Here is a 14,498-nt window from a genome sequence, read left to right as displayed (position 1 = left end):
TCTCGACGGAACGGCCCTGCCTTCGACGTAAATTAGCTAACTAGAAACTGATCGATGGATTTTGTTTTGATAGCTAGAGGGGCGTGTCGCTCCTCGCTTTTCTTTTTCTCTTTTCGTTGTAAGATTACACGATGGATATACATGTATATATATACTACTAGAGCTAGTTGTCTTAACTAAAACTTACACGAATAGGAACTCTAGTAGTACACGTACACGACACAATATCGGATACTACCGGCCATAATCATGTCGTGCTTACCTAACACCGGAAACCCAACCCTCCCTTGCATTTGGGTAACTTCATTTTCTCCCAACCAACCCAATGCATTTTATCTTCCTCCTTTTGCTGGGACCACCAGTACTTGCAAATCATCTTGCTCAACTCCTCGCATAGGCCTTTTGTTAGATCAAAACAGCTCATAGGCAGGGATTGCTTGTGCAATGGACTTAATCATAATCTCTTTACCTTTCATTGATAGAAAACGTTCCAGCCATCCTATGATTCTCTTCCACATCTGGTCTTTTAAATATTCGAAGCATTGTGCTACTGATCGTCCAACATACAGAGGCAATCCAAGATATTTTCCATTGGATGTTTCTTGCTGTAAACCAAGGATATTCATCACCGTATGTTTGTAGTTTGCTTTTATGTTCTTACTGAACATAATCGAGGACTTATCTAGGTTGACCATTTGACCCGATCCAGCCTCATATATGTGCAGAATCTGGCTGATCTCCGCTGCCCCTTCTGCTGTAGCTTCAAACAAGACCAGAGAGTCATCGGCGAACAACAGGTGCGTCACCGTGGGAGCCGTGGGGGCGAGCTTGATTCCCCAAAGTCGACCCGCAGCCTCTGCTTGGTTTAGCAGTGCCGTCAAACCCTCCGCGCAAAGGAGGAAAAGGTATGGAGAAATGGGATCTCCTTGTCGTAGACCACATCCTGGAGTTATTGTGTCCGTATAAGTTGCATTAACCTTAAATTTATATGAGACAAATCTGATGCATTTTGAAATTAGCTGCACAAAGGCCTTACAAAACCCCAACTGGTGAAGAATCTTCTCTAAAAAGTCCCAATCCACGCGGTCATATGCTTTGCTCATGTCCAATTTCAAAGCAGCGCATCCAGTTGATCCCGACCTCTTCCTCTTCAAGAAATGAGACATCTCATAAGAGAGCAACGTGTTATCAGAGATGAGTTTCCCTGGAACAAATGCACTCTCGTTGTCGGAAATGATCTCACCCAAAATACACTTCAACTGATTAGCCTTTGCAATGTTGTGTACAAGCTTGTGTCAAAAGTTATCGCCAACATGAACGAATCGTGGATATGGGGCACATTGTTGTGTACGGAGCGGGTAACTTAGCCTCGTCTAAACTACAAGGGCGGTAGAGGGCAACGTCTGTCTAGCAGGAAGGGGACTGTTTTTTTTGACGAATTGGCAGTTCTCCTGCCCATATATTAAGGAGTGAGAGTAACAGGTATTCAGTTAAAGCATCTCCAATAACGACGTTAAAAAACACGTCCGCGTGATAAACTGAACTTTTAGCGCGCGGGACGAAATCGCGCGTTCCAGCGGACGCGGGAAAATAGCACGCGATAAACTATTGCGTGCGCGGGAGAAAACGGACGACCGCGTGCTAGATTTGGCGCACCGCTTTCAGCGCGCCTATAAAATGTGGCTCTCGCCACGCGCCCTCTGCCGCTTCCGATCCGCTCCCTCTGCCACCATGCTGCCGCGTCGCCATGGATCCTCGGGCTACCGTGGCGTCCGTGGGCGCCGCTCCAGCGTCTACTACGCCAAGATCAGGTCCGGCGACGTCCGCCTCGGCCTCGGCACCTTTAAAACCTCGCACGAGGCCGCACGTGCGTACGACGCGGCGGCGTGGCGCCTAGGAAGGCCTCGTGCGCAGATGAACTTTCAGGATGTCTACACACGCAAGCAGACGCAGAACCTCGCCCCTCCGCCTCGTCTGATAACAGACCAGGACCGTGAGGAGCACCGTCAGCGGCAGCGTCGGCTCCTTATCGTCGAGGAGGATGAGCGAACCATGGCGGAGTGGCGCCGGCGCCACCCGGAGGACGTCGCCGCTGAGAACGCCTTCTGGGCGGAGAGGACGACAAGGCGTCGCGAGGAGCGGGACAACAGGCGCCGATGCAAGTTACTCGTTATATCTCAGTGCGTGGTCGTCAACAACGGTGGGACGTCCATCTTCACTTCTGATAATGAACGTTGGGAGGACGCATGGCTATCTACCTCGAACAGTAGCTACAGTGACGACTCGGAGTAGTTTTATCTATATATGATAGTTTTATTATCGTGTTGGTCTAGTTTTATTATCTATATTATCGTGTTGGACTAGTTTATTATCTATATGATGAACTATGTATTAAATCTATGCATAATTTTTAACGTGTTGGACTAGTTTTGCGTTTTAATTTGCAGCATGTGCCGGAACACTGCGCGTGCTAAAATATGATACGGTCGCTGAAGCCGGCGCTCATCGGCGCGCTAAAAAAAGCTAGCCGCGCACTGCAAATTCGTTTTTAACGTCTGTCGAAGCGCGCCTGTTGAAGATGCTCTTAGAAATTAGATATAGAAATAATGAATTGGCACAGAAACAACAACATCACCCCTTCAAAAAAGAAAAAAAAAAACAGCAACAGCAATCAAATGGACACATTAATCTGGCTCCGGTGGTGGATCGTTTTCACAAACCGACCCAATGCATCACTCGGAGTGTTCTTTTTCCCAAATAGTCGACGGTCTTACACCAGGCTCAAAGACTCTTCAGTTCGTTCAGTACTTTTCATACGTTCCAGCAAACGGGACTGTTTTTGGCGGCGTTAGCTTTGGAGCGCTGCCGGTGGTCGTGACCCCGGCCGCCGTCATTGGACTGATGACATCTTCGTGAAGCCTTCTGAGGAAATTGTACAAACCATCTACTTTTGGTGCCAGTGCTGCACAAAACACTTATTTTACAGGTTTGTTGAACAAAACACTATATATTGGGGTAACTCGTTGTAGTTAGGTCTAATCCATCATTTTGATGTGTTGACATGATTCCTGACAAGTGGGTCTAGTTTATAAATTCCCATGTGGCAAAAAAAAGTCACATCAACAACCAATTAGAACTGTCAATATTTCACAATCTTTTGCTCCAATTGAGCTGAATTTTCCCAGAATATTAGTGAGTGTACTTATGATTTAAGTGTTAAATTCAAACATAATAATCGGCCAATGAAAGACCTGCATCCGTTCTTAAATCGTTCGATTGGAGGTGAGATATTTACCAATGAAATGACTGCATCCATCCTTAAACCCTTCGATTTGCGCATGCAGACAAAAATAGACGACCATGAAACCTTGGGTTATTTTTAGGTTTGATAGGACAAATTCTTCATACATGTTTACCCATCGACAAGAGAGCTGGCTGGGCTCCATCATCGGCAGTCACTTCGTCAGTGAAGGGACGACAACAACCGCCCGCTCTTAAGTGCAAGGTGTTTTGTGCAAAACAATTAAATAAAAGAACCTAATAAATCACAAATACACTCACTAATATTTCGGGGAAAATTCAGCTCGACCGGAGTAAGGGATTGTGGGATACTGATAGTTCTAGTTGGATGCTAATGAAGTAGTATTTTTTTGGCCAGTCGTGCACTTACAAACCGGATCCACTTGTTAGGAATCATATCGACACACATAAATGGTGGATTAGACCTATCTGCAAGAATTACCTCAATATATGGTGTCTTGTGCAACGGACTTGTTTTTTTTGAGAATACGTCAATGGCGTACCTTAGCTTTATAGAAGAGAGAAAAATATGTATAAGCGATTACATGGTAGATCACCGCAACCCGGTGATCCCACCCTTCTACTCCATTACTCTAAGCGGACTACTCGCAAAAACGTTGGACTCCTGCCACTCCAGCTAACACCCATAGGCGAAGCTCCTGAAAGATATGATCCACCGTAGCATATTCATCGCAAATCGCACCTGACTGGAAAACCCTAGCGTTCCTTTGCTTCCATAACGTCCAACAAATCAACATGACGAAATCATCGAAGCCCTTCTTGTCCGCTCTGCTGATCTGCTTGCGCGTGCTCATCCACCATTGCTGCAGCCTATCTTGCTGCACAGAAATCAGGTTCGGATTGATGCCAGCTTTAGAGAAGCATCCAAACCAAACTTGTCTCGCGAACACACATTGGATCATGAGGTGATCAACCGTGTCCTCTTCCTGCTCAGAAAAATAACAAAGGGAGGCTTTCTCTTGTAATCCATGTCTGAGTCTCCTATCAGATGTCCAGAGGCGATATTGGACAGCCAGCCACATAAAGATCTTGCAGGCTAAGGGGCACCTTTCTTCCAAATGGCAGCTGCCGGAGGAAATCTGACTCCTCCAATACAAAACATGTGGTAGGCAGAGGTGGCGGTATAGACACCCGAAGCATGCTAAGCCCAAAAGGCCTTGTCTTCGCTACTTGGGGTAATATCGAACTGCATAAGGACCTTCCAAAGGTGAATAAACTGCGCTAGCTCATCCGTCGGTAGATTCTCAGGAATGTCATTGGTCCATTCGTGCTGGTACAACCCCTCACTGGCCAGCCTTGCATTGATCGTCCTAGTCTTCACCTTAGCTACCAGTCCAGGAGCAATCTCAGCAATCGAGTTACCATGCACCCATCTGTCCTTCCAGAGCAGAATCCTTTTGCCGTCGCTGATCTCCCACGTCACCAATCTATTGAACACGCCCTGGACCTGCTTGTCCAGCACCAGGTTCAACCCTTGCCAGGGCCGACAGTCATCCATTCTGCGAAGCCACTCCCATCTGAGTCGAAGAGCAAGACCATGCTTACTGAGACCCATAATTCCAAGACCACCCAGCCGCTTTGGACGACACACTCTGTGCCAAGACACATCGCACTTCCCACGACTGACAACATCCGATCCGGCCTAGAAGAAAGCCCTCCAACCATGATCCACTTTCTCAATTGCCCACTTTGGAGCCTCGGCCACAATTAAGTGGTGCGTAGGCCTAGCCCTCATCACTTGATCCACCACAATCAACCTCCCCGGTCGAGTTACTAGACCTATTTGCCAGCCGGGGAGGATTTTGAGCGCCCCGTCCACCATAAATTGCCAATCAGAGCGCGTCAGCTATTTGATGCCCAGTTGGAGACCCAGATACTTGCAGGGAAAGTGATCAATCTTCCATGGCAAAGCATTCGTGACCACCTCCTCGTCATGATCCTCTCCAGGGATCAGAATCGTAGATGATTTGACAAAGTTGACGTGTAAACCCGAAGCCTTTCCAAAGATCATGAGAACCTCCTTGACGAAAGTGATATCAGCCCGAGATGGCCTAATGAATAACACCACGTCATCAGCATAAAGCGAGAGCCGCTGCAAGAGCTTGCACCCATTCAATTTCTCCAAAATCTTGAGCTCGTGTGCCTTGACCATGATGGTCGTAAGGGTCTCCATTGCAATGACAAACAACAGCTGGGAAATAGAGTCCCCGTGCCGCAATCTGCACGCATGCATGAACTTGTCGGTCACACATCCATTCACCACAATCCTCGAGCTGGCAGTAGTAAGCATAGTCGCCAGCCATCTCTCCGAGAAACCCTTAGCACGCAGCACCTCCAAAATAAAGGAACACGACAGGGAGTCAAACGCACGAGCGATATCCAATTTGAGCAGGACTCCTTTTGCTTTCCTTTGGTGCAATTTCCTGGCCATTTGCCTCACAAGCAGAAAATTGTCACGAAGATTCCTACCACGAATGAAAGCGGATTGATTAAGGCTCACCAACTATACCATCCATGGGAAAATCCTGTTCGCCATCAACTTGGATGCCAGCTTTGGAATGCTATGAACTAAGCTGATCGGCCTGAACTCATTGATGCGGCAAGCTTCCTGGTTCTTGGGAATTAGAGTGATCAAAGCTTGGGTGTGTCTGCCAAACCCATGACCATTGTTGAGGACTAACTTGTGCAGAGCTGCCATCACATCTCCTTTGATAATATTCCAAGTTTTTTGGAAGAAAACTCCAATGAAACCATCCGGCCCAGGGGCACGGTCGGAAGGCATGTCCTTGATTATAGCCCAAACTTCCTCCTCCGTGAAAGGAATATCAAACTCCGAGAGGTCCACCTGATGCATGTTAAGCGCCTCCAGCTCCAATGTGTGTTCTCTAGCAACGTCCACACCATGAAGATCTCTGCAAGCTTTGAGGAAAGCCTCCTCTTTCCCTCTTTGATCTGTGATGACATGGCCCTTCACTACAATGGTCGGGATGAAGTTTTTGATCTTCCTACCATTAGCCACCAAGTGGAATAGCTGATTATTCGCATCACCCTCCGAGAGCCAACGGATCCGGGAACATTGTCTAGCAATCGTCCTCTCCAAAGATGCCAAGCCCAACACCAACTGCTTGAGCATACCACGCAGCCACCTCTCCTCTAGGATAAGAGGACGCGAGTCCTGGGCACAATCCAATCTAAGGATGATCAACTTAGCTACCCCAATCCGAAGTTTCATATTTCCCATTTTTGTTTGCCCCCAGGAGGTGAGATCTCTTGTCGTGTTCCTGAGAAGAACATCCAGGCGGTGAAACGGCTCCACCATCGAGGGATCACAAGTCCAGGCCTCCTGAACCACTTCCAAAAACTCCTCAAGTTTAGTCCAGAACAATTCAAACCGAAATCTTCTCTTCGTATCCATGTGGTCCTCCAACGAGAGGTACAGAGGGCAGTGGTCGGATGTAACAGTCGAGAGAGCTTGCAATAAGCTGTCAGGATGGTCAAGCTCCCAGTCAACTGAGACAAAAGCCCTATCAATCTTGGTGAGGGTAGGCACCTCCCTCTCGTTACTCCACGTGTATTTATGAGCATGTAGGAACAACTCCTTGAGCGCATTGTCATCCACGAATCTCTTGAACCTCCCCATCATACTACAATCCAGTAGTAAGTTGTTCTTGTGCGCCTCATGTAATATCATGTTAAAATCGCCAATAACAAGCCATGGCCCCGGGCAGAGCGTCCTCCTCTCCGATAACTCCTCGAGAAACGGCGTTTTCTGGATGTCCTCTTGTGGCCCATACACCACCGAAAGCTACCACGGGCTCCCCTCGATCGGCGCGACATATCCAGAAAGGGAAAAGGAAGCGAGAGAGAAATTAGAGAGCTAGACACGTGAAGAGTCCCAACCCACTAAGATCCCTCCTCTAGTTTCCGATGCCGGGAGGTACGCAAAACCATCATAAGATGGGCCTAGTTATTGCAATATAACATACTGGTTGACATACTCTAGTTTAGAGTCCACAATACAGACAATCGCTATGGGCAACGAGTCCACGAACTCCCTCAACGCCTTCTTCTTGGCCAGGCTGTTCAAACCCCCTCACATTCCAACACACGACATCCATTGCTATGTATGACATGGGCAGACGAGATCATCCGTGTCAGTACCATAGCATAGACCTGACTACGCAACCGCCATAGCCGCAGACTCCATCTGAGATGACAGGTTGATAGGCACTGTTTCCCCGAAGATCGCCGCAATGGCTCTCAGCTACAACGAACTTGTAAAATAGGTGTTTGTGCAACACTAGCACCAAAAGTAGATGGTTTGTGCAATTTACTCAAGCCTTTTTGATGATCTGAAGAGGGGGCTTTCTCTCCAGAAGTTCCGTCCCTAGCAAAAAGCTAGGGCTTGTTGTCCTCTGGTGGCTACCGTCAATAGTGAGTTTTTTCCTTTGTAATTCCTCGTCGTCGGATTGTCAGGAGAAATGGAACTTTTAGCCTGGAATTTGGCGTGCTTTATGCAGGACTTGGGTAGTACGAGCCCTTCTGGAGGTCTAGAGGCAGATGCATACGTATGTGGCTTACACATTCGAACAGAGCTAAGGTAGAAAAAACAAAGAGGAAGGGTTTTCGTCATATGGCAACAAATGAGTGTGATGATAGGAATGGAGGACTGTTTTCCTATTCGGAGGACTAGTCTCAAGGTTGCAGTAAACGATTTTATAAAATCTTTAGTGATGTTTATTGATGATGGTAATTAATAAAGCTTTACGGGCCTCTACTGTGAACCCAACTGGGAGGATAAACACTAGACGTGGACTGCCTTGTGTGATTCCATGCAAAGGCTCAACTACCTTGGGTAGTAATGAGGGGATTATAATGAGATTATTTATTCACATGAGAAGGATGGAGGAAGATAATGGGAGCAAAACTAGAAGGTTAGAAAGAAAAAGAGTACAATAAAGTTGTACTAGAGGAGTGTGAGTTAATTTGGATAAGATGGAGTACTATATCCGTCACGGTTTAGAAGGCATAGTTAAATTTACGTGCATTTCCATAATAAACAAGGTTTAAGGAGCATTGCATTTACTACTAGCAGCTAATTAATACTCCATTGTACTACTTCTATATGCATGCATAGTGTGAATGCTATTTTTACCCCATCTCACAACCAATCAATAACCACCTAGGTTCCAGAGAATTTCTAAACACGTCTTCTAAACCGTGACAGAGGGAGTAGATGATATGGGTGCAAAACTAGAAGGAGATGACATTATTAAATCTTTCATTGCTAGCTATTTTAGTACCCTATTTATTGCTGATGGGAATGTGATGAGCGATGAGGTTTTAAATGAAGTTCAAACAAAGGTAATGCAAAAAATGAATGACATGCTTCTCGCTCCTTTATCTCCAGAGGAGGTTAAGGCTGGCCATAGTGGGGATATCTTAGCAGGTATCATGCATTCGGGAATATCAAACATGCTGATGTGACAGAGAATTAAGAGAGAGAGAGAGAGGGAGGGTTAGAGTAACATACTCCCGCCTTTTCGGTTTATAGGGCTCAACTAAAAAAACTCACCAACCAAGGTAGATTATGAGTGGTGGAATAATTTTGATAGTTGCAAAATCACTCAATTAATGTGCTCGCTTTCCTCAAACAGTTGTGTTTACCAATGCATTAATTGCAATGCATGCATGATTAATAAATAATTAAGAACTTTACATGCAATGGTGAGTTCTTTCTAATCCTTGCATGGAGTGATTTAATACACCTCTATATCTGAGTGTGTGATGAGAAACAATAGAAATTAGACTTATAAAACGAGAAAAGGAAAATTTTAAAATGAACCCTATAAACCGGAAAGGAGGTAGTAGGTAGAAACCGTATAATGATACACTATTTTTTGTTGGAATTATGCCCTAGAGGCAATAATAAATGTATAGTTATTATTATAATTCCTGTATCAAGATAATAGTTTATTATCCATGCTATAATTGTATTGAATGAAGACTCATTTACATGTGTGGATACATAGACAAAACACCGTCCCTAGCATGCCTCTAGTTGGCTAGCCAGTTGATCGATGATAGTCAGTGTCTTCTGATTATGAACAAGGTGTTGTTGCTTGATAACTGGATCACGTCATTGGGAGAATCACGTGATGGACTAGACCCAAACTAATAGACGTAGCATGTTGATCGTGTCATTTTATTGCTACTGTTTTTCTGCGTGTCAAGTATTTATTCCTATGACCATGAGATCATATAACTCACTGACACTGGAGGAATGCTTTGTGTGTATCAAACGTCGCAACGTAACTGGGTGACTATAAAGATGCTCTACAGGTATCTCTGAAGGTGTTAGTTGAGTTAGTATGGATCAAGACTGGGATTTGTCACTCCGTGTGACGGAGAGGTATCTCGGGGCCCACTCGGTAATACAACATCACACACAAGCCTTGCAAGCAATGTAACTTAGTGTAAGTTGCGGGATCTTGTATTACGGAACGAGTAAAGAGACTTGCCGGTAAACGAGGTGGAAATAGGTATACGGATACTGACGATCGAATCTCGGGCAAGTAACATACCGAAGGACAAAGGGAATGACATACGGGATTATAAGAATCCTTGGCACTGAGGTTCAAACGATAAGATCTTCGTAGAATATGTAGGATCCAATATGGGCATCCAGGTCCCACTGTTGGATATTGACCGAGGAGTCTCTCGGGTCATGTCTACATAGTTCTCGAACCCGCAGGGTCTGCACACTTAAGGTTCGACGTTGTTTTATGCGTATTTGAGTTATATGGTTGGTTACCGAATGTTGTTCGGAGTCCCGGATGAGATCACGGACGTCACGAGGGTTTCCGGAATAGTCCGGAAACGAAGATTGATATATAGGATGACCTCATTTGATTACCGGAAGGTTTTCGGAGTTACCGGGAATGTACCGGGAATGACGAATGGGTTCCGGGGGTTCACCGGAGGGGGGCAACCCACTCCGGGGCTCCATAGGCATTTGGGGGGGGTCACACCAGCCTTAGTGGGCTGGTGGGACAGCTCACCAATCCCCTATGCGCCAAGGGAGAAAAAATCAAAGGAAAGGAAAAAAAAAGGGAAGAAGTGGGAAGGGGGAAGGACTCCCTCCCACCAAACCAAGTAGGAGTCGGTTTGGAGGGGGGGAGAGTCCTCCCCCCTGGCTCGGCCGACCCCTTGGGGATCCCTTGGACCCCAAGGCAAGGTCCCCCTCCCTCCTCCTATATATATGGGGCTTTTAGGGCAGATTTGAGACGACTTTCTCACGGCTGCCCGACCACATACCTCCATAGTTTTTCCTCTAGATCGTGTTTCTGCGGAGCTCGGGCGGAGCCCTGCTGAGACAAGATCATCACCAACCTCCGGAGCGCCGTCACGCTGCCGGAGAACTCTTCTACCTCTCCGTCTCTCTTGCTGGATCAAGAAGGCCGAGATCATCGTCGAGCTGTACGTGTGCTGAACGCGGAGGTGCCGTCCGTTCGGTACTAGATCGTGGGACTGATCGCGGGATTGTTCGCGGGGCGGATCGAGGGACGTGAGGACGTTCCACTACATCAACCGCGTTCTCTAACACTTCTGCTGTACGATCTACAAGGGTACGTAGATCACTCATCCCCTCTCGTAGATGGACATCACCATGATAGGTCTTCGTGCGCGTAGGAAAATTTTTGTTTCCCATGCGACGTTCCCCAACAGTGGCATCATGAGCTAGGTTCATGCGTAGATGTCTTCTCGAGTAGAACACAAAAGGTTTTGTGGGCGGTGATGTGCGTTTTGCTGCCCTCCTTAGTCTTTTCTTGATTCCGCGGTATTGTTGGATTGAAGCGGCTTGGACCGACATTACTCGTACGCTTACGAGAGACTGGTTTCATCGTTACGAGTAACCCCCTTTGCTCAAAGATGACTGGCAAGTGACGGTTTCTCCAACTTTAGTTGAATCGGATTTGACCGAGGAGGTCCTTGGATGAGGTTAAAATAGCAACTCATATATCTCCATTGTGGTGTTTGCGTAAGTAAGATGCGATCCTACTAGATACCCTTGGTCACCACGTAAAACATGCAACAACAAAATTAGAGGACGTCTAACTTGTTTTTGCAGGGTATGATTGTGATGTGATATGGCCAACGATGTGATTTGATATATTGGATGTATGAGATGATCATGTTGTAATAGAAATATCGACTTGCATGTCGATGGTACGGCAACCGGCAGGAGCCATAGGGTTGTCTTTATACTAACATATGTGCTTGCAGATGCGTTTACTATTTTGCTAGGATGTAGCATTAGTAGTAATAGCATAAGTAGCACGACAACCACGATGGCAACACATTGATGGATGATCATGGTGTGGCGCCGGTGACAAGAAGATCGTGTCGGTGCTTTGGTGATGGAGATCAAGAAGCACGTGATGATGGCCATATCATGTCACTTATGAATTGCATGTGATGTTAATCCTTTTTGCACCTTATTTTGCTTAGAACAACGGTAGCATTATGAGGTGATCTCTCACTAAAATTTCAAGACGAAATTGTGTTCTCCCCGACTGTGCACCGTTGCTACAGTTCGTCGTTTCGAGACACCACGTGATGATCGGGTGTGATAGACTCAACGTTCACATACAACGGGTGCAAAACAGTTGCGCACGCGGAACACTCGGGTTAAGCTTGACGAGCCTAGCATGTGCAGACATGGCCTCGGAACACATGAGACCGAAAGGTCGATCATGAATCATATAGTTGATATGATTAGCATAGGGATGCTTACCACTGAAACTACTCTCGACTCACGTGATGATCGGACTTGGGATAGTGTAAGTGGATCATGAACCACTCAAATGACTAGAGAGATGTACTTTTTGAGTGGGAGTTTAGCATATAATTTGATTAAAGTTGAACTCTAATTATCTTGAACATAGTCTAAGTCCACTTTGAATATATTTGTGTTGTAGATCATGGCTCACGCAAGTGTCATCCTGAATTTTAATACGTTCCTAGAGAAAGCTAAGTTGAAAGATGATGGAAGCAACTTTGTAGACTGGGCTCGTAATCTTAAGCTAATCTTACAAGCTGGAAAGAAGGATTATGTCCTTAATGCTGCGCTAGGAGATGAACCACCCGCTACGGCTGATCAGGATGTTAAGAACGCTTGGTTAGCGCGTAAGGAGGACTACTCAATAGTTCAATGTGCAGTCTTGTATGGCTTAGAACCGGGACTTCAACGTTGCTTTGAGCGTCATGGAGCATTTGAGATGTTCCAGGAGTTGAAGTTTATCTTTCAGAAGAACGCCCGGATCGAGAGGTATGAGACCTCCGATAAATTCTATGCTTGCAAGATGGAGGAAAACTCGTCTGTCAGTGAACATGTGCTCAAAATGTCTGGGTACTCAAACCGTCTAGCTGAACTGGGGATTGAACTCCCGCAAGAAGCTATCACTGACAGAATCCTTCAATCACTGCCGCCAAGCTACAAAGGCTTTGTGTTGAACTACAACATGCAAGGGATGAACAAGTCTCCCGGCGAGTTGTTTGCGATGCTGAAAGTCGCAGAGTCTGAACTCCGTAAAGAGCATCAAGTGTTGATGGTGAGCAAGACCACTAGTTTCAAGAGAAACGGCAAAGGCAAGAAGGGCAATTCGAAGAAGAGCGGCAAGCCTGTTGCCAATCGGCCGAAGAAACCCAAGGCTGGACCTAAGCCTGAAACAGAGTGCTTCTATTGCAAGGGTATGGGTCACTGGAAGTGCAATTGCCCCAAGTATCTGGCAGATAAGAAGGCGGGCAAAGAAAAATCAGGTATATTTGATATACATGTTATTGATGTGTACTTAACCAGCTCTCGTAGTAGTGCCTGGGTATTCGATACCGGTTCTGTTGCTCACATTTGCAACTCGAAGCAGGAACTGCGGAATAGACGAAGGCTGGCGAAAGACGAAGTGACGATGCGCGTAGGAAACGGTTCCAAGGTTGATGCAATCGCCGTCGGCACAGTGTCACTTCAACTACCATCGGGATTAGTGATGAACTTAAATCATTGTTATTTAGTGCCTGCGTTGAGCATGAACATTATATCTGGATCTTGTTTATTGCGAGACGGTTACTCTTTTAAGTCTGAGAATAATGGTTGTTCTATTTCTGTGAGTAACATCTTTTATGGTCATGCACCGAATGTGAGAGGATTGTTCATATTGAATCTTGATAGAGATACGCATATACATAACATTGAGACCAAAAGAGTAAGAGTAAACAATGATAGCGCCATATTTTTGTGGCACTGCCGCTTGGGTCATATTGGTGTAAAGCGCATGAAGAAACTCCATGCTGATGGACTTTTGGAGTCACTTGACTTTGATTCACTTGACACGTGCAAACCATGCCTCATGGGCAAAATGACTAAGACTCCGTTCTCCGGAACAATGGAGCGTGCAAGTGACTTGTTGGAAATCATACATACCGATGTGTGTGGTCCAATGAGCGTAGAGGCACGCGGCGGATATCGTTATTTTCTCACCTTCACTGACGATTTAAGTAGATATGGTTATGTCTACTTGATGAAGCACAAGTCTGAAACATTTGAAAAGTTCAAGCAATTTCAGAGTGAAGTGGAAAATCATCGTAACAAGAAGATCAAGTTCCTACGGTCTGATCGTGGGGGTGAATATCTGAGTTTCGAGTTTGGTACTCACTTAAGACAATGTGGAATTGTTTCGCAGTTAACACCGCCTGGAACACCACAGCGTAATGGTGTGTCCGAACGTCGTAATCGTACTTTGTTAGAAATGGTGCGATCTATGATGTCTCTTACTGTTTTGCCGTTATCGTTTTGGGGTTATGCATTAGAAACAGCTGCATTCACTTTAAATAGGGCACCATCGAAATCCGTTGAGACGACACCATACGAACTGTGGTATGGCAAAAGGCCAAAGTTGTCGTTTCTTAAAGTTTGGGGATGTGATGCTTATGTCAAAAAGCTTCAGCCTGAAAAGCTGGAACCCAAAGCGGAAAAGTGCGTCTTCATAGGTTACCCAAAAGAGACAGTTGGGTACACCTTCTATCTCAAATCCGAGGGCAAAGTGTTTGTTTCTAAGAACGAAACTTTTCTCGAGAAGGAGTTTCTCTCGAGAGAATTGAGTGGGAGGAAGATAGAACTT

The 14,498-nt window shown here is 45.9% G+C and overlaps 1 protein-coding gene across 1 annotated transcript; it reads left to right on the top strand.

The window, feature by feature from the left end:
* The first annotated feature begins 1,731 nt into the window (after window positions 1–1,731).
* Window positions 1,732–2,292, top strand: LOC123441900 (ethylene-responsive transcription factor RAP2-3-like). The gene has a single exon (XM_045118078.1). The coding sequence runs from the start codon at window positions 1,732–1,734 to the stop codon at window positions 2,290–2,292; it is 561 nt and encodes a 186-aa protein (XP_044974013.1).
* The last annotated feature ends 12,206 nt before the right edge of the window (window positions 2,293–14,498 follow it).

The sequence above is a fragment of the Hordeum vulgare genome, chromosome 3H, assembly GCF_904849725.1.
Source record: "Hordeum vulgare subsp. vulgare chromosome 3H, MorexV3_pseudomolecules_assembly, whole genome shotgun sequence".
Classification (NCBI taxonomy): Eukaryota; Viridiplantae; Streptophyta; class Magnoliopsida; order Poales; family Poaceae; genus Hordeum; species Hordeum vulgare.
This window is presented reverse-complemented; position numbering and strand designations above follow the sequence as displayed.

Bases quoted from the DNA above. Each gene is read 5' to 3' on its own strand.
- LOC123441900 (XM_045118078.1), top strand. From the start codon at position 1,732: ATGCTGCCGCGTCGCCATGGATCCTCGGGCTACCGTGGCGTCCGTGGG.